The sequence below is a fragment of the Vombatus ursinus genome, unplaced genomic scaffold (assembly GCF_900497805.2).
Source record: "Vombatus ursinus unplaced genomic scaffold, bare-nosed wombat genome assembly UNPS02014165.1, whole genome shotgun sequence".
NCBI classification, from domain to species: domain Eukaryota; kingdom Metazoa; phylum Chordata; class Mammalia; order Diprotodontia; family Vombatidae; genus Vombatus; species Vombatus ursinus.
Window position 1 is genome coordinate 376,328 of NW_020953943.1, and position 17,823 is coordinate 394,150.

The following is a 17,823-nucleotide window of genomic DNA, read 5'->3' on the forward strand; positions in this document are numbered from 1 at the left end:
TTTTCCTCCTTGATACTGTGTCATGGGTAACCTTCTCTATGCAGGCCATTTTCATATCTATTTATACAGTTTTCAAATCTCCTAATCCCTACCGGACATCTCAAACTGCATGTCCTATAGACATCTTAAACTCAGTATGTCCAAAACTTAACTCCTTATCTCTCCCGCCCTCCACCCTCCCCTCTTCCTAGGCACTCAGGCTTGCAAAATCCTTGAACTCTCACCCTCCTTCACCCCATGGTGATGGAGGGGGCCTGGGCCAGAACCTCCACCGAGGTTCTTATCATTTTCTCTCTTTCTGGGTGGGGTCAGAGGTGGGTGGAGATTCGGGCAACTTGGAGCTTCAGAAATTCGGACACCTCCATCCCTGGCCAAAGGGTGAAGATAGGGAGACCTTGATGGAGATGATGGGGATGAAATGTGTGTGTCCACGGGGCAGTCCCAGGCACGCTGCCCAGCAGAGAAGGGAGTCCCCTGGCGCTCTGCTGACGCGCAAATTCCCAAGCCACCGCCTTCCGCCTAGAGAGGATGGGAGGATGAGGTTGCCTAGCAACCGTCCTCAGGCTGGAGAAGCCGTGAGATGTACTGTTGCCTAGCAACCGACAAGGAGCGCGCGCCTCAGAGAACGCCGGTCCCGTGGAAGACAGCTAAGGGAGCGCGCGTTGCCAAGCAACCGTCCTCCTCGGCGACACTCATCGCGAGACGAGACGTTGCCAAGCGACCGCCACCGGGGCGTGCTTCTTCGGCGAGCATCCGCCCAGCTCCAACATGGCGACCGGCGAGCTGTGCTGTCACCGAGCAACCGGCTACGTGAGCGGCCGCCCCTCCCTGCGATTGGCTCGCTGGGCCCGGCCTCCCCTCGGCCCGCCCCGCACCAACATGGCCGCCGCGCCTGCGTCATCAGGGGCGCGCCAGGAGCGGCGTCGCCTCGTCGAGGGTGCGGTGAGGGCGGCCGCGGCTACCGCGGGAGGGGACCGAGGCGGCGGGAGCGGAGGCGGCCGAGCAGGGCTCGGGATGGTGCCCGGGGCCGAGGGCCCGGCCCGCGCCGGCGGTCTGGTGGCCGACGTGGTCTTCGTCATCGAGGGCACGGCCAACCTGGGACCCTACTTCGAGGGGCTGCGGAAGCACTACCTGCTGCCGGCCATCGAGTGCGTGCGTGCGTGCGTGCGTGCGTGCGCGGCCCCGCCGCGATCCCTGACCCCCAGCGCCCCGCGCAGAGCCGGGGGCCCTGACGCTTGACCCCCCCCCCCCCCCCCCCGACCCGTGCCTCCGGGCAGCCCTGACCCCGCCCACTTCTCTTTCTCGTCCCCAGGTACTTCAATGGGGGCCCCCCAGCGGAGACCGACTTTGGAGGAGACGTGAGAAAGGGGCCCTGGAGGGAGTGGGGCCAGGGGAGGGGTCTGGAGGGGCAGGGGGGTCCTTGGAGGGTAGAGGCAGGGCTCGGTGCAGCCTGCCTGGGGGAGGTGAGCACGGCAGCTGCTGCTCCTCCCGTGTCCGCAGTACGGGGGCACCCAGTACAGCCTGGTGGTGTTCAACACCGTGGACTGCGCTCCAGAGTCTTACGTCCAGTGCCACGCGCCCACCAGCAGCGCTTATGAGTTTGTCACGTGGCTGGACGGCATCCAGTGAGTGCCAGGGCTGGGGCTGGGGCTGGGGGCTTCGTGAGGGCGGTGGGCCGCTCATCCCGGCTCCTGTCTCCCCGCAGGTTCATGGGTGGGGGCGGCGAGAGCTGCAGCCTCATCGCAGAGGGGCTGAGCACGGCCCTGCAGCTCTTCGATGACTTCAAGAAGATGCGGGAACAGATGTGAGCCAGGGCCCCGGGGTTGGCAGGATGGGCCTGGGCCGGCTTCCCGTTCTCCCTTGCTGAGGGCCCCCTTTCTCCTCAGCGGCCAGACGCACCGGGTCTGCCTTCTCATCTGCAACTCGCCCCCGTACCTGCTGCCGGCCGTGGAGAGCACCACGTACTCTGGCTACACCACCGAGAGCCTCGTGCAGAAGATCGGGGAGGTCAGCTGAGGCCTGGCCGGGGCGGGCTGGGGCCTGCACGGGCTGCTTCTGGGGGCCGACTCTGAGACGCTTCTCTGCCTCACAGCGAGGCATCCACTTCTCCATCGTGTCCCCGAGGAAGCTGCCAGCCCTGCGGCTCTTGTTTGAGAAGGCGGCTCCCCCTGCGATGCTGGAGACGCAGCCGGCAGACGTGAGCCAGGACCCACGGCACATGGTGCTGGTGCGAGGCCTCGTGCTGCCCGGTGAGTGCCCAGGCTGGGAGCGTGTGTGCCTGTGTGCATCTGCGTGTGTCTGTGTCTGTGAGTTTGTGTGTGTGTGTGTGTGGGGGGGGTGTCAGGGTGTATCTAGAAGATCAGGAGCAATGCTTTGCCTCTTCCCTGTGACGGCCAGGTGTGGTACCAGCCCCAGCTTTAGTGATCAGGGACCCAGTTCCTTGGTGAGCCGCCAGGGGCTTCAGGTGCAAAAGAAGGGGAGCAAAGGGGCCGCTTGGTTCTGGCTCACCCTGGTCCAAGGGTCCCGACCCTGCAGGGTGCGGAGGGTCCGGGGCCACAGTGGTGGATAGCTCCTGGCTTAGGCCTAGCATCCCAGTGCATGGCTGAGGTTGCCTCGTTTCTCTCCTGCACCCTGGCCTCGCATCTCGTTCTTCCGGCCATAGTGTTTTTCTCTCCTTTCTGTGATCCCCTAGTCGGTGGAGGTTCTGGCCCAGGCCCCCTCCAGCCCAAGCAGCCCGTGCCACTGCCTCCGGCACCACCCCCTGGGACCTCCCTCTCGGCAGCGCCCCCCCAGCCACTGCCCCCCGTCTCCCAGCCTTACCAGGTACGGCCTTGGGACCAGGTCAGCTGGGAAATGGGGGAAGGGCCGGGTTTGGGGATGGCAGTGGCTCCCAGGGCTGTTGGCTCCCCCTTCTAGGTGTCCAGTAATCTCAGTGCTGCCCAGGTGGCTGCTCAGAATGCAGTGGATGCTGCCAAGAACCAGAAGGCGGGCCTGGGCCCACGCTGTGAGTGGGGGAGGGGGAGGGGGAGGGGGGGAGGGGGCCCTCCGTGGGGGCCCCCAGGCCCTGGCTCTGCAGCTTGTTTTCTCTTCTGGCAGTCTCGCCTATCAACCCTCTGCAGGCAGCGGCCCCAGGAGTGGTCCCCCCGTTCAGCCAGGCCCCAGCCCCTCCGCTTCCTCCTGGGCCCCCTGGGGCTCCCAAGCTGCCTCCCGCCTCCCAGCCCAGCCTGGTGGCAGCAGTTGCCCCCGGGCCTGGGCTGGCCCCTCCTGCCCAGCCTGGAGGGCCCCCCATGGTACGTGCTTGCCCCATCTGAGCTCTCTGCAACACATGCCATTCTCTTAGGGTCCCCCCACCCCAATTTCTCCCTGCAAGGGCCTCCCTTTTTTCCTGGGCTCTGTGGCTAATCCTCCGCTCTCTTGTGTCTGCTTTGAGCAGGCTGGCCCCGTGGCTACAGCGGGGGTGAGTGGCCCGAGCCCGGCTCAGCTGGGAAACCCTGCACTCGGGGCTGGGCAGCAGTCAGTCACCAACAAAGTCCTGGCATGGAGCGGTGTCCTTGAGTGGCAGGAGGTAGGTGGGTCTGGGGCAGAGGGGGCGAGGTGGGTGGTCAGGGAGGAGGGGCCCCCCTGACACTCCCTTCCCCTCCCAGAAGCCCAAACCGGCCTCAGTCGATGCCAACACGAAGCTGACGCGGTCGCTGCCCTGCCAGGTCTATGTGAACCAGGGAGAGAACCTGTGAGTGGGGGGGGGAGTGTGCAGGGAGGCTGGGGGGCGGGGAGGGGGGAGGGGGGAGGGGCGAGGACCGCAACTCTGCTCTGTGCTCCGCAGGAAGACTGAACAGTGGCCCCAGAAGCTGATCATGCAGCTTATCCCGCAGCAGCTGCTGGTGAGAGCAGGGCCTGGGCCTGTCCCTTCTCCCCAAGCTGCCGTCCCATCCCAGGCTCCCTTGGGCCATGTTGCAAAGCCCTCCACTGCCCCCTATTCTTCGCCTCGTCCCTCCTCCCCAGGCCTCTGATCCTTCCTTGGGGGGGGGAGGCCCACTGCCTTTGTTGATTATGTCTTTGTTTTTTTTTTCTGCAGACCACATTGGGTCCCCTCTTCAGGAACTCCAGAATGGTCCAGTTTCATTTTACCAACAAGGATCTGGAATCTCTCAAAGGCCTGTACCGCATCATGGGCAATGGCTTTGTGAGTGGGCCAGTGTGGGAAGGCGGGGCCTCTGCTCCTAGGCCTCCCTGAGCCCCCAGGGGTGGGGTGGGATGGGTGAGGCCTCCCTGAGCCCCCTGGGGTGGGGTGGGATGGGCGAGGCCTCCCTGCGCCCCCCCCCCGTAGGGCCTCTGCCCCGCTCGGCCTCGTTGAGCCCCCCTGCTCCCTCTTCCCCAGGCCGGCTGCGTCCATTTCCACCATACTGCACCGTGTGAGGTGCGTGTCCTCATGCTTCTCTACTCCTCCAAGAAGAAGATCTTCATGGGGCTGATCCCCAACGACCAGAGCGGCTTCGTCAATGGCATCCGCCAGGTCATCACCAACCACAAGCAGGTGCAGCAGCAGAAGCTGGAGCAGTTGCAGCAGCAGCAGCCGCAGCCACCGCCACGCGGGGTGAGTGTGCGGTGACCCTGTGCTGAGCCCGGCTGCGGAGGCCCAGCTTCTGACGCCTTTTCTTCTCCCTGCAGATGGGGGGACCACAGGCCCCCCCCGGACTGGGCCCCCTCCTGGAGGAGCAGCAGCGGGCCCCCCAGAGCCTGGTGAGGCCAGGGCCGGATGGGGGGCAGGGTGGGGCAGGGGTCCTGGATCCCCCTCTTTGGCTCAGACCTGCTTCATCTTTCCATCCCCTCCAGCTCCAGCTCCGCCAGCCACAGCCGCAAGCCCCAGGCGGGGTAGGAGTAGGGGTGACTGGGACAGGTGGACAGCCTCAGCCTCCCCCAGGCCCTGCCCAGCCCCCTCCAGGGGGCCCCCCTCCAGGAGCACCCCCTCCTGGAGCTGCCCCTCCGGGACCTCTCCTGCGGCCCCAGAACCCAGGTGCCAACCCCCAGTTGCGGAGCCTGCTGCTGAACCCGCCACCCCCACCGCCAGTGAGAGGGCGCTAGAGGGGGCGATTCAGGGGCTGGCCAGGGTTTGGAGGGTACAGGGAGGCCAGAGAGCCGGGTGGGGCGGGGGGCGGTCCGGGGAAGGCCACAGCCCAGCACCAAGCGCTCTCGTGTCTTCTCTTTCTCTTCTCTAGCCCCAGGCTGGGGGTCCGCCACCCCAGGCCTCCCTCCACCACCTGCAGCCTCCAGGAGCCCCAAGCCTGTTGCCTCCCCCACACCAGGGCTTGGGCCAGCCACCCTTGGGCCCTCCTTTGCTGCACCCCCCACCCACTCAGCCTTGGCCTGGACCGCTTCCCCCACGGGCCCCTCTGCCAGGTGGGGGGGAAGCTTTGGGTGCGGGAGGGGCCGTAGATTGGGGAGCCAGCTCTGAAGGAAGCCGGAGTCTGACACCTTCCCCCCTCCGACTTTTTCTTCTGTTCAGGTCAGATGCTATTGAGTGGAGGCCCCAGGGGTCCAGTGCCCCAGCCTGGTCTGCAGCCCCCCAGTGTCATGGAGGAGGACATTCTAATGGACCTCATCTGAGACAGGCCCCCAACCTAATAAAGCTTTCTCATTCCCCCAGCCTCCAACAGTGCTTGGGCCTGCACTCTGATAGGGCGCGCGCCGAGGAAGGTGGGCAGACAGACGAGGGAGGTGCCATGAAAATAACTTTTATTGGCGGGGAGGGTGGACTCAGCCTTCTGAGAACTGACGGTAAAGAGATGCGTGCTGGGCATCCGTGAAACATGGGCGAAAGGGGATCTCCAGGATCTGTGAGAAGCCCTCGGTCAGAGAGGGAGCGACAAACTGCTTCCTGGACAGGAGGGGTCTGGGGTCAGGTCACGTTCTCTCTCCTCCAGGCCCCACCTCCAGCCCCCTGTGCCTGGGCAGTACCTGTAGCTGAACAGGACCATGTCAGAAACCGAGGGGTGGGCAGAACCAATCATCTCTCGGAACTGGGGGGAGAAGTCACAGTGTGAGAAGGTCAGAGGGCTGGGGGTCAGAGGCCAGGGTCACGGTCAAAGGCAGCCGCCCCTCCTCACCCGGTTATTGTGTCGGGCCAGATCCAGGGAAGCCGTGAAATGGAAACATCTGCAGGGGACCCCGGCATCCTTGGCACATGAGATATACCTGACGGGTGGGGGAAGGGGAGGTTGAGGGGCTCTCTCTGGCCCCTTCCTGCCCTACCCCCACTCCACCTCGGTACCTGGCCCGGCTCGTGGGGTCAGGGTTGGTGTTGTCCACCACGGCACGGCCCCCAGCCTTCAGGGCCTCGGTGCACAGCGCCACACACTTCTGCCAAGAGCCCAGAGTGTCCTAGGGGAATATGTATAGGGACTCAGCCTGGGGCCTCAGCTCAGAGCCCTGGCCTTCTCCACTTTAACCAGCTGGGGACCCAGGGGACAGACAAATCCCTTTGCCTCAAGTGTCTGTGGATGATATCTGGAAACAGGACAACTGTTCCCAGAAGCCACATGAAGCCTCTGCTAGAAGGGAGGTGTCCGTCCACCCAGCCCTGTACATACTCGGTTTGCATAGACGTAGCCAGCTGACACCAGGTGTTCCTGGAGAAAAGTTGACTTCCCAGCTGTGGGAAGGGAGAGGGGCAGAGAAATCAGAGATGGTCTAGAGAAGGGTAACGGGGATGGGGAGAGGGGAGTCAAAAGCTGCCTCACCCGCGGGGAAACCAACAGCAACGATGATCTCGGGGCCAGGGCCCACGAGAGGCCCAGTGGGGGGCAGGCACAGCGGCCCTGTGGGGCTCAGAGTTCTCTGCAGGCAATCGGGAGGAGAAATGAGACGAGGCCCCAGGGAGGGCTCCTTTGTGTATCCACCTCCCATCCAGAGCTCCCCAAACCTCACCGGGTCAAAGTCTGGGAGTGTAAAAGGGGCCGGGGCCCAGTTCAAGAAAAACTCTTCAGGAGTTGAGAATCGCAGCCCAAGGTTCAAGGCAAACTGAGAGAGAGAAGGCAGCATCAGAAGGAAGTCCTCCCCTAGGCTGGACTTGAGGCAGGGGCTGGGGAGACAAGCCCTCACCAGCCGGTCCCCACAAGAGAAATCCTTCTTCTTCCGGCCAGGAGCCCAGTTGGCTTGGCGTCCTGCAGCATCTAAAAAGGGAGCCGGTGTCAAATCGCACTGCTTTGGGAGGTGGACGCCCCTCAAGCCCCCTACCTGGTCCCAAACTGCTTCTGACCTCACCTCCCACATAGACGCTGTCGGCCAGGGAAACAGGGACTCCCTCGTTGGCCTGAGAGAAATGAGAACGAAGATGCTGAGGGTCACGGCAGTGGTAGAGAGAAAAGCAGGGCTGGGTCCCCAGGGTGATGGGGGCCGAGACCCCCAGAAACAAGCATCTCCTGCCCTCCCACCCCAAAGGCAGCCCAGGGGCACCTGCTCACACAAGTGATCCCACATGCCTGTCACTGGCTTCCGGTAAAGCCCCGAGCTTGTGGCCACCAGCACCTGCAGGGAGAAAGATACCCGGGAATGGTGGAGAAGCCCCCCTCAGGTGGTGGTTCCCACCTGTTGCTGCCATTTTGCCTCGTGCCCACCTGGAAATGGACCCCCAGGGCATCCAGCACGGCTTCCACCTTGGCCTGAAAGTCTTGGGGTCGCAGCCGACCTCGCCCGATGCCCAACTGGTTGGTGAAGATGACTAGCTGCAGAGGATGGAGGCAGAGGAGGGGAAGTCATTCTGGGAGTCCCCGGATCCCTGCCTCCCCAGCCTGCCCCATGTCTCCCCTGCAACTTTGTACCTTGTACCTTTGGGTCAAAGGGCCCCACCTACCTTGTAACCGTCGGCCTCAAGCTCTCGGAGCCGCTTCGGGATCTCCGGGAACAGGATCCTGGTGGGGGAAGGGAGGGAGGCGATAGCACAGGGGAAGCCCCCCATGCCTGGTCGAGGGGCCCCCCAGACCGCGGCCTCACCTCCAGTCCTCGGGGCCCGTGGGGAAGACCTTCCCAGAGCGGGTGGTGATGAGGGTCCCATCCAGGTCGAAGCCCGCCACCTGGGGGGACAGAGCGCCTAGGGTGAGGGCCGGAGTAGAGACCCCCCCAACCCCTCCCCACCCCCGGGCCCGTGGGCCGGGGTGCTCACCTTCTTGCTGGCGCGGGCCCCGGGGGCCGTGAACACCAGCAGGGGCCCGAGCTCCTGCCAGCCGTGGGGGCCTCGGAGCCGCTTTGTGGGGGGCTCTGGCGGGGCCCCCTGCGCCTCCTCCTGCACCTGGGGGTCGGGCTCCGGGGCCCCCGCGGTGCTGCGCAGGGTCAGCGGGTACAGGCCGTTCACCAGCAGCAGCGTCTCCCCGACGGCCAGCGGTGCGTGGGAGCCGGGATTCAGCTGGGTGCCCCCAGCCGTGGAGGGGTTCACGCCCAGCTGGGGGGGGAGAGGGGGCAGGGCCCGCCCCCGGGTGTGTGTTGGGGGAGGGGGAGCCAGGACCGACCACCCCGATCCCTCCCTCCAGACCACCCGGGACCCCACGCTGTTACCTGCGTCACCATCACAACTTGAGACTCGGGGTCCACGCACAGCTCCACTGATGGGGGAGGGGGAGATAAGGTCCCGCCCGCTCGGTGCCCAGGCCCCGCCCCCCACCTCCACCCCCACCACTGTTCCCCACCTTGGCTGCGAGAGCACTTCCGGTCGGTGACTCGAGTCAGTGGTCCCCGACCCAGCACGAGACTGCGGCCCGCGGGAGGCAACGGGATCGGGGGCGGCCCTCCGGGAGGGCTGTGCAGCCACAGGCAGGGTTCCGGGGTCGCCATGCCTCCTCCCGCTGACTGTACCGGCTTCAAGACCGCCACAGGAAGTCCCGCCTGGCCCGTTCGAGCGCGGCCGGAAAATGAAGGCCGGCTTGTGGATTCGGCCCGCCCCTTTCCTTCCGGTGGGGTGAGGCCGCGCCCACTTCCAGAATACCTCCCCCCACACCCATCCCTTCCCTAAGAGACAGTCATAGTCAAAGTCAAACTCTTTATTCGCAGGCGTTCCCCCTGCCCCTTCCCACCCTCACACGGGCGGGCAGGGCCCTTTAAGGCATGTGTGGGAACGGAGGCTTAGCTTAGCAAGCCGCCGAGGGCGAGGGGCAGCAGATCGGCTAAACCCTTCCCAGGAACAGGCCAATTGGGGGTGGGTAGCGTCATCGGATAGGTACTAATGCAATTGGGCCATCCCTGAGGTGGGGCGGGACCAGGACAGGGCGGCTGTAGTGTCGAGAGTGGGGGCTTCGTTGCCCGTAGTACGGTCTTTTCCCGTTTCCCCCTCCGATAGCGGAGCCACTGGCAGTTCAGGCGCTGATTGGATCCTCCTAAAAGGGGAGGGCCCAAAGGAACTAAGGCTGCGGTCAGCCAAGGGCAACACCAGGTCTGTGCGAGGAGCTGATTGGATGCCCCCGCACGCTTCCCTAAAGGGTGCCCGAGAAGGGAGTCTGGGATTGGCCAGGGCCTGTCGAGGAGGGAAATTAAGTGGAAACTCAGGGGGTTGATTGGATACTTCCATTACCCTCCCCCTAAGCACGGGAAGAGCAAGAAAAAAAAAACGGAGGGGGGAGAGGAGGAGCAGCGAACGAATCCGGGATTGGCCAGGCCTGGGCGTGCCAGGGGCGGGGCCAGAGGGCAGAGCCCGCCCGGCGCGGGATCCAGATGCAGGAGATAGGGAGAGGAAAGGAGAGGGGAAGGGGTAGGAGGAGGCGCAGGAAGGCGCCCCCCCCCTCAGTATTTCCGCTTCAGCTTCTGGAAGTCGCTGGTGTTGAGGCGGGGCCGGGGGAGGTCTCCGAACACCTGGGAGCCCTCCGCCTCGCGCAAGACCAGCGCCTGCATGCTGGCCGCGATGCGCTCCAGGTCCGGGGAGGAGGGCTGCGGGCAGGGGGCAGCTGGTCAGCCAGGGCTGCGCTCAGTCCCTGCCCTCCCCACCCAGGTCAGCTCCCCCGCCCAGCCCCCAGCCCCCCCTGGCTCACCGGCCCGTTCTCCTCGTCCGAGGACCTGGTCTCGGTTCTTTTGTCTTTAAAGCCCCAGACGGGCACCGACACAGGCAGGGACTTGGCATACTGCTGGGGGGCCTGGCTTACACACGGAGGGCCGGCGGGTGCCTCTTCGCTCAGGCTCCCATCATCCGTGCTCTCGGGGTCCGACTCACAGAACGGGGGCAGGTCCTCATGGGCAGTGTCTTCATCCATCACAAAGAGGCCTGAGGGAGGGCAGGGGCACAAACTGCAGCCAAGGTCCCTCACTCTTGCCTTGTTCCATCAAAGGATGGGAGATCTCTCTTCCTGAAGAGTTCCCCAGGCCTCCCACCCCACCTCTGCACAGGTTAGGAAGTTTTTCCTAGTTCTGACCTCTGGGGCTTCCACCCTGCAGATAACTGGACTGATGGCACAAATTCCTTCTCTACCCTCCACCCCATTTTGATGTTCTCAGCATGGCCTCCCATTCTCACCTCCATCATCTCCCAGTCCCAGCCTGCTCCCTGATGTCTCTGTTTCTGTCTCTTCTTCATCCTCGTTGCCCTCGTCTTCCTCCTCCTCCTCCTTCTTGTCTTCCGGCCTCCGAGGATGGGGAGAACTCCTTGGGCTAGGGGCCTGGGGCTCTGGTGCAGGTGGTGGTGCAGGGGGCCTGGCAGCCGCTGCCCGATGGGCCTGTGCTATGTCATGTAAGCAGCGTCTGGCAGCTTCGGCCAATGCGCCCCGGCCATGGGCTGCGTAGGCACAGGGGCCTGGCCGAGGTGGGGGCGGGGGTGCAGCCGTCAGCAGCACCAGCTCCGTACCTGTCTGTGCCCGAAAACGCTCAGCTGCCCCCACCACAGCTTCCCATAGCTCCTCAGGGCGCCCGGATGCCATCCACGCCCTGGGGAGAGAAAAGACAGGGTGACCCAGGCAGAACCCATCAGAGATGGTCCAGCACTTGGAAATCCCCGGCCCCTCCACACACACACATAAGATACACACCCGAGCAGAGAAGAAAAGGGATTGTAAACGACAAAACGTTAACACCCAAAGAGACCTGAAGTGGCTGTTTAGTCCAATGCCCTCCTTTGCCAGAAAAGGCTCCAAAGGCCCAGAGAGGACCCTGGCCAGACCGTCACCCTGTCACCGATGAGGCCTGGACAGACTTCCCATCAGACACTGCCATGGGGGGGTGCGACCAAGGCTGGAAGCTGTTGATCTCACCCCGGCTCAAGGGCGGGTGACATGGAATGCCTGAAGGTAGGGATTTGGGGGCAAGTGTAATCCAGAAGGATTTCCAGGAGGGGAAAAGCCACAGAGTCCGGAATTGCATCCAGGTTTCCACCTAAGAGAGAATCCCCTCCACACCTGCCACCAGTCCCCCCAGTTTGGGCATGGAACAGTTGCTCAGCTCCGCCCTCCACGTGGGAAAACAGGAAGTCCTGCCCCTTGTGGGCGGGGCAAGGAGCTCCGAGGTAAGAGGCAGCCCCAACCCAGTCGCGAGAAGAAAGCCAATCACCCCTCCTCCTCCCCCCTCCCCCTTTAAGGAGAAAAAAGGATGTCCCGCCTCCCGGGGCGGGGAAAGACTAACGTTGAAAGCTGCCTTCAGGAAAAGGGGGCTGAAGCCGGAAGTTCCGCCCTTGCGTGGGAGGGGGGCACGCCATCAGTCGGACCCCAGACAACCCCCCCCACCCCCTATCTTCCCGGCATAGGGTACGGACTTGGGTCGGAGAGATTCTGGGGCGAGCGCGGGGCCTCGGCCCCCTCCACCCACGAGAGGATGGCTGCACCCTCCGCTCGCTTACCTCGGCCGGGCTCCCGTCTCCCTGCCTCCCTCCCCGCCAGCCTTCGTTCTTCCCCAGGCGTCCGCGCCGCCGCCGCTCACGTGCCTGCGGCCAGCATGGCGGGCCTGGCGCCCTCACGGGGCATGGCGGCCTCGGCGTCACTTCCGCCCGGCGCTAGCCTCGCCGCAGCGCCCGCGACCCGCCGTCGGCGTGTCTCCGCAACCTACCCCGGCTCTGCAGGGAGGGTCCCACCCGACCTGCCCTTAAGCATCATGGCGGCCGCGCGGCTTCACGCCCCGCCCCCTGCCGAGGTCCGTGGCGCTGCCGCCACAGACCTTATCCCTGAGGGCGGCCGCTCCGCCTTCGGCCTGCGAGCGTGGCCGGGTACAACCACGCCCTCGCACTGGGGGCCCACGACACCATGGCCGCTGCCTTCCTCTGGATGACTCCCGCTCCTCTTCCCTTCCTCCCCCCACTTCCTGGCACAGAAGTGGTATGCCCCGCACCAACATGGCGCTCAGAGCGCTGCGCAGCTCGTTTCCTTGAACGATGGCAGCACTGCTGCGGCATCCCTAAGTATCCGAGCAGACAAGGCGGGGCACGCGCAGGGGGGCGCGGCTTGGCCTCCTCCTTCTTTGTTTACCTCTTGCTGGGAGCCCACGTGACGCGCCGGCGCAATGCCCACTCCCAGCACCGCCCCCCCATTGCGTCTGCGCGGGGCGCATTTGTCTCTCCTCTTCCTCCTCGATTAGTGGTTTGATCCACTGGCCGCCGAGGAAACGAGCGGACGCTACCATTTCGCTCCCTTTGAGGGGAGCTACGGCCCGCCGGATATGACGTAAATAGTTTATCTCTGGAGGCGAAGCGAGCTAGGGGAGTGGCTTCGGCCCCAGCTGCAACTATGGAGGAGGCTGGCTACCGGGTAAGAGGTTAAGGAGAACCTAAGAGGCCTCCGGCTTGACCCTTCCCTCCGTCCTTTAGGAATCTCGTCTTGCCCTTCTCTGACCCTTCCATCCTACCCTCCTGGCCCCCGATCTCTCAGCGCATGCGCCTCCTTCGGGCCCGAACCCTAGGTAAAATGCATCCGCTTCCCTGGTCTTTCAGCACATGCCCAAGCACTGCCCTCTGGTGGAACCCCCCTTCCTTGCTCCTGGCAATGCGCATGCGGCCCTCCCGCCCCCTGGCGCGAGCATCCCCCTCTCCCCAACTTCTGTGCACACGTGCAGGCTGTTCCTGAGTCTCACACTCCCTTCCTGCCGCCTGCAGGTGGTATTCGAGAAGGGCGGAGTGTTCCTGCACACGAGCGCCAGGGGGCGCCACCAGGACCCAGGCTCCCTCATTGCAGGCGTACTGCGCCTGCTCGAGAAGGTGGGTCCCAGGAGGTGGGCGTGTCTTTGGTCGTGGGGGTGGGGTCGGAGGAACCCAGGCGGGCGGGTCTTTTAGCTGCACCCTACGGGAGTGGAACTCAGGCGACCCCGAGTCCTTTGGCCTTTGTTTTTTTTTTCCCCCTCTTTGCCCTTCCCCCACCCCAGGACAATGATGTCATCCTGCATTGGGCCCCAGTGGAAGAGGCTGGAGACTCCTCCCACGTGGTCTTCTCCAAGAAGGTGGGTGCCCCGACCCCCAGGTTACATTCAGGGCCCCTCCCCCACGGTGATGGATTCAGGACTCCTTTCTACCCAGATACATTCAGGACCCCACAGCCTGTCCTTGTGCCACTTTGGGGGGCTCAGTGTCTGCCTTTTCAAACCCAAAGTGACAGGGGCAGAAGATTTGGGTTCAAACGTGGTGCAGTTCATGTTTGAAGTTTTGACTTCTGGGTCCCTCATTCCTCACCTGTTATAGGGTTAGGTCACCTTGTTCCAGGGGTGGGGCCCAGAAATGCCAGGGCAGACACAGTGTCCAAGGTTTTGCTATGCCATTCTGCCCCAGGATCCTGGTGGGGGAGACCCCTGCCCCTCAGAGGAAGAGCCGACTTTTGACCCTGGCTATGAGCCCGACTGGGCTGTGATCAGCACCGTGCGCTCCCGGTCCCGGCCCCCTGAGCCTGCCCCAGGTAAGTCCGTGGGTCCCTAGCCCAACAAGGCCCAGAGGCGGCGAGGGCCAGGACTTGGGTCCTGACAGCAAAGGTGGGAGAGGACTAGGCGGGATGGAGCTGGGCATCAGGCTGGGGGGTGGGAGAGGTGGAAAGGAGTCCTAGTTCCTGAGGAAGGTGGGAAGATCACCATGTGGGGTGGCCCAGACAGGGTGGGTGGCTGAATTTGGGGATAGGATCACAGGTCGGGGAAATTCTGGCGGAGCAGCCGTCCTCGAGGTAGGATGGCGTGAGAGGAGAGAGGGGCGTGGAACGAGAAGAGCGATTAATAGTTGAACAGGAGGAGAGGACAGAGGAGATGACAGTGATGATGACGATGACATGTGGTTGGTGTGAATCGAGGGTGGTAGCCCCAGGCTCGGCAGTTAGGGGACCATTGGCATGCTGGAGGAGAGTTCAGTAGAGGGGTGGGGGCAGAAGCCAGATTGCAGGAGTTTGGAGAGCATGGGCGATGAGGGAATGGGGGCAGCAGGTGTAGACAGCCGACTGTGCCAGGTAGGAGAGAGAGAGAGCGCAGGAGGCCAGAGGAGGGTCCTAGGGGAAGGAGGGATGGGTGAGGGTGGAGCACATCCTCCCCCCTCAGCAGCCTCTTGCTCCTTCCCTCCAGCTGCAGGGGCTGGCAGCCCCCAGGGTTCCTGGGCCTTCTCGGTGAGCCTGGGGGAGCTCAAGTCGATACGGCGCTCCAAGCCAGGCCTAGGCTGGGCCTATCTGGTGCTGGTGACCCAGGCCGGTGGCTCCTTGCCGGCTCTGCACTTCCACCGGGGGGGCACGCGGGCCCTGCTGCGGGTCCTCAGCCGCTATCTGCTGCTGGCCAGGTCAGTCCCCGCCAGGCATCCCTTGTGCCCCACCTCTCCCTGGCCCCCGTGTGTTCCCGTCCCGTCGGGTCGCTCATCTTCTTCTCTTCCTTTTGTTCTCTGCTGGGCCCCAGCTCCCCCCAGGACTCGCGCCTATACCTCGTCTTCCCTCATGACTCTTCCGCTCTCTCCAACTCATTCCATCATCTCCAACTCTTCGATGATGATAGTTCCAATGTGGTGTCTGTGAGTTTCTGGTCTGAAGACTAGGGGGGAAGGGAGCGGGCGGTAGGCCTGAGGGAAATAGGGAGGAGGGAAGAGTGTCCCTGGGGTGGGAAGAGGGCTGGTCTCTGTCAATGGGGGCCACGCCATGAACTTCTCTTTTACCGTCTCTTCAGCGTTTTCTCCAGGACCCTTATGCAGCCACCTTTGGTGGTTTCTCACGGGTGACCAACTTTTTTCGGGGAGCCCTTCAACCTCCTCCCGATGGTCCCCCTGCCAGCCATCCTGAGGCCCTCGACGATGAGGAGCCAGAGCCTGGCTTTGAAGTTATCTCCTGTGTGAGTGCCAGGGCGGGGCTTTTAGTCTTGTCACCCTAGGAGGCGGGGAGCAATGTTAGTTGTGGCCCCGGGTGGGCAGTCTCTGAGTGGCACTGGATGACTTGAGAGGAGGTAGGGGGTGAGCTGTGGCCGCAGATCACCATCTCTCCCCACGGGGTCAGTGCAGGTGCAGCTGGGGCCCCGGCCAGTGGTTTCCCGGGGACAGCCTGTGACAGAGGATATCTGGGCCAGCCACGTGGGCCCGGATGGGCGACTTCAGGATGTCGGGGAGCTCAAGGCTCAGATCTTCTCAGGGGTGAGTGAGCCGGGGCGCCCGTGGGGGGAACAAGGGAAAGGGATGGCGATGCGGCCAGAGGGTGTTTGTGTCACCGCTTGGCTTGTGTCTTCTTAGGGCTTGTGCCCCTCTTTGAGGAGAGAGGCCTGGAAGTTTCTTCTTGGTTATCTCAGCTGGGAGGGCTCAGCTGAGGAGCACAAGGTCCACATCCGCAGGAAAACGTGAGCGAAAGAGCCTTCTGACCCCAAGTCTCCATACCCCTTACCCCCAAGAGAGCCCTGTCCCAGAGCCTGTGCGTGGAAGCTGGCTGAAGCTTCCCTGGCCCTGTCCAGGGTCCTTGAGAGGCTGCCTGCTGTTGCCGGCTGGGGGACCAGGCCCGATGCTGATGGCGGTCTGAAGCTGACTCTTTTCCTCTCTTTTCCTCTTCCCCCCGCTCTCCTGGCGGGTTCAGGGATGAGTATTTTCGCATGAAGCTGCAATGGAAGTCGGTGAGCCCTGAGCAGGAGAGGAGGAATTCATTGCTCCACGGATATCGCAGCCTTATCGGTCAGTGCTGAGCCCAAAGGGCAACGGGAAGGGCCCGAGGTTGGGGTTGCTCTGGCCTCACCGTCCGCTCCCCTTCCTGCAGAGCGAGATGTGAGCCGTACTGACCGCAGCAACAAGTTCTACGAGGGGCCTGGCAATCCGGGCCTGGGCCTGCTGAATGACATTCTCCTTACCTACTGCATGTATCACTTTGACCTCGGTACGAGGGGGGGGGGGGGGGGCCCCGCCGGGGGGGGGGGGGGGGGGGGGCGGCTCTGCAGGGTGGGTGGGAGCCGGGGGTGCGAAGTCCTGGATGGACGGTGACCCGTCCCGTGCCCACCGAACGCCAGGCTGTGGACCCACAGAGGAAGAAAGGTAACCTGGGGGGTCCTTCGGCGGCATATATCCTACCCCGTGTCCACGCTCCTAGGTTACGTCCAGGGTATGAGCGATCTTCTCTCTCCGATCCTCTTCGTCACGCAGAATGAGGTCGATGCCTTTTGGTGTTTCTGTGGCTTCATGGAGCTTGTGGTGAGAGGGGAGTTTTGGGGTCCTGTTGATAGGCGGGGGGTAGAGGGACGGGCTCCGGGATGACCTTGCCTTCTTCCACCATTTTGCTTCCAGCACGGAAACTTCGAGGAGAGTCAGGAGACGATGAAGCGTCAGCTTGGCCAGCTGCTGTTGCTCTTGCGGGTCCTGGACCCTCCGCTCTGTGATTTCCTGGGTAATCGCAGCTGCTGATGGGCCGGGTTCTAGAGTCGGACGGCGGCTAATCGGTCTCCGTGGACGGAGAACCCAGAAGGGGTGGCGTGGAACAAAACGTGCTTGCTCTTCACTGGTTTTCTCTGGTTCCTCCCGGGTTGCCTTAGCCAGACTCAGGTTTTCCTCTCCGTTCCTGGGCGTGCACCGGGCAGAGTAGGGTTGGGGGGCGCCCACGCTGGTCCTCTAGTCTTGAGCTTTTGGCTGGCCGTCCAGCCTTTCTCCCAGACTCTCCTAGATCGTTAGGCCATCTCTAAGAGCTCTTCCAGTCGTCCTCAGAGGGTGGAGTGGGCTCATTTCTCCGCTGCTTCTTTTCTCACTTAGTTGAGAACTCTTACCTTGGCCTTTGCTTCTGCCTGTCACGAAGCCCTTTGATGGTGGGAGATTGTTTGCTTTGACTTGGGATGAGGCTGCCCTGAGTGAGCGGCCTAGCCACGCCTTGAAAGAAGTGTGTGATTGGGAGTCCCGCCCTGTGCAGAGTGGGGAGGGGGGAGCCACCTGGGACCGGCTGGGGAGCTCGCGACCCCAGACGCCGAGGCAAAGGGCCCTCGTCCTGTCCCCTCAATTAGACTCCCAGGACTCCGGCTCTCTCTGCTTCTGTTTCCGATGGCTGCTCATCTGGTTCAAGCGTGAATTCCCATTCCCCGACGTCCTCCGTTTGTGGGAGGTGAGTGGAGGCCACCTCAGGGAGAGAGAAGGCCCCCGGGAAGAACGGCCCCGCTGACACTGCCCTGTCCCCATCCCAGGTGCTGTGGACCGGGCTCCCAGGCCCCAACCTGCACCTGTTGGTGGCCTGCGCCATCCTTGACATGGAGAGGGATGCGCTCATGCTCTCTGGCTTTGGCTCCAACGAGATCCTCAAAGTGAGGAGACCTCCCCCCCAGTAACCCTGGCTCCTCTGTACTTCTCCCGCTGGGATGGCCCCTGGGGACATCCCCTCCCTGAGACTGTCCCGCCTGTGTGTGCCCCCCAGCTCCTCTAACCCTGGCGCATGGGCCCCTGCTCTCTCCTCCCCAAAGCCCCTGGGGAAGTCCCCT

General features: G+C 63.6%; 4 protein-coding genes across 6 annotated transcripts in view; 2 read left to right on the forward strand and 2 right to left on the reverse strand.

Moving 5' to 3' along the window:
- Positions 1-999: 999 nt before the first annotated feature.
- On the forward strand, positions 1,000-5,651 carry MED25 (mediator complex subunit 25). The gene is made up of 18 exons (XM_027859294.1): positions 1,000-1,148; positions 1,313-1,358; positions 1,501-1,625; positions 1,706-1,804; positions 1,887-2,007; positions 2,093-2,249; positions 2,693-2,823; positions 2,917-3,004; positions 3,097-3,290; positions 3,434-3,565; positions 3,645-3,730; positions 3,824-3,881; positions 4,076-4,183; positions 4,379-4,594; positions 4,669-4,740; positions 4,834-5,067; positions 5,217-5,397; positions 5,504-5,651. Exons 1-18 carry the CDS (start codon positions 1,015-1,017, stop codon positions 5,602-5,604), a joined length of 2,283 nt encoding a protein of 760 aa, XP_027715095.1. The 5' UTR covers positions 1,000-1,014; the 3' UTR covers positions 5,605-5,651.
- Positions 5,652-5,712: 61 nt separating this feature from the next.
- On the reverse strand, positions 5,713-8,912 carry PNKP (polynucleotide kinase 3'-phosphatase). The gene is made up of 16 exons (XM_027859317.1): positions 8,679-8,912; positions 8,548-8,594; positions 8,159-8,434; positions 7,990-8,069; positions 7,850-7,907; positions 7,614-7,721; positions 7,453-7,524; positions 7,261-7,309; positions 7,099-7,169; positions 6,925-7,017; positions 6,738-6,834; positions 6,588-6,649; positions 6,269-6,378; positions 6,105-6,192; positions 5,956-6,017; positions 5,713-5,875 (listed from the first exon to the last, which is right to left on the reverse strand). Exons 1-16 carry the CDS (start codon positions 8,821-8,823, stop codon positions 5,755-5,757), a joined length of 1,539 nt encoding a protein of 512 aa, XP_027715118.1. The 5' UTR covers positions 8,824-8,912; the 3' UTR covers positions 5,713-5,754.
- Positions 8,913-9,014: 102 nt separating this feature from the next.
- Positions 9,015-11,875, reverse strand: AKT1S1 (AKT1 substrate 1). Of its 3 annotated transcripts, none has more exons than XM_027859319.1 (4): positions 11,801-11,875; positions 10,490-10,896; positions 10,011-10,240; positions 9,015-9,909 (listed from the first exon to the last, which is right to left on the reverse strand). In XM_027859319.1, the coding sequence occupies exons 2-4, from the start codon at positions 10,887-10,889 to the stop codon at positions 9,766-9,768; spliced, it is 774 nt and encodes a 257-aa protein (XP_027715120.1). In that variant the 5' UTR covers positions 10,890-10,896; positions 11,801-11,875; the 3' UTR covers positions 9,015-9,765. The 3 variants fall into 3 exon arrangements, with proteins under 3 accessions (XP_027715120.1, XP_027715121.1, XP_027715119.1); XM_027859320.1 differs by lacking the exon at positions 11,801-11,875 and adding an exon at positions 11,053-11,482; XM_027859318.1 differs by lacking the exon at positions 11,801-11,875 and adding an exon at positions 10,998-11,482.
- Positions 11,876-12,495: 620 nt separating this feature from the next.
- The window catches only part of TBC1D17 (TBC1 domain family member 17), a 6,109-nt gene continuing 781 nt past the window's right edge, over positions 12,496-17,823 (forward strand). The window contains exons 1-15 of the mRNA XM_027859313.1: positions 12,496-12,701; positions 13,046-13,147; positions 13,312-13,386; positions 13,712-13,835; positions 14,482-14,689; positions 14,803-14,914; positions 15,067-15,228; positions 15,395-15,523; positions 15,620-15,723; positions 15,954-16,048; positions 16,131-16,247; positions 16,458-16,558; positions 16,652-16,751; positions 17,356-17,453; positions 17,533-17,649. Of these exons, the coding sequence (XP_027715114.1) occupies positions 12,681-12,701; positions 13,046-13,147; positions 13,312-13,386; positions 13,712-13,835; positions 14,482-14,689; positions 14,803-14,914; positions 15,067-15,228; positions 15,395-15,523; positions 15,620-15,723; positions 15,954-16,048; positions 16,131-16,247; positions 16,458-16,558; positions 16,652-16,751; positions 17,356-17,453; positions 17,533-17,649 (1,665 nt within the window). The 5' untranslated portion in view covers positions 12,496-12,680. The remainder of the gene's footprint in view (positions 12,702-13,045; positions 13,148-13,311; positions 13,387-13,711; positions 13,836-14,481; positions 14,690-14,802; positions 14,915-15,066; positions 15,229-15,394; positions 15,524-15,619; positions 15,724-15,953; positions 16,049-16,130; positions 16,248-16,457; positions 16,559-16,651; positions 16,752-17,355; positions 17,454-17,532; positions 17,650-17,823) is intronic.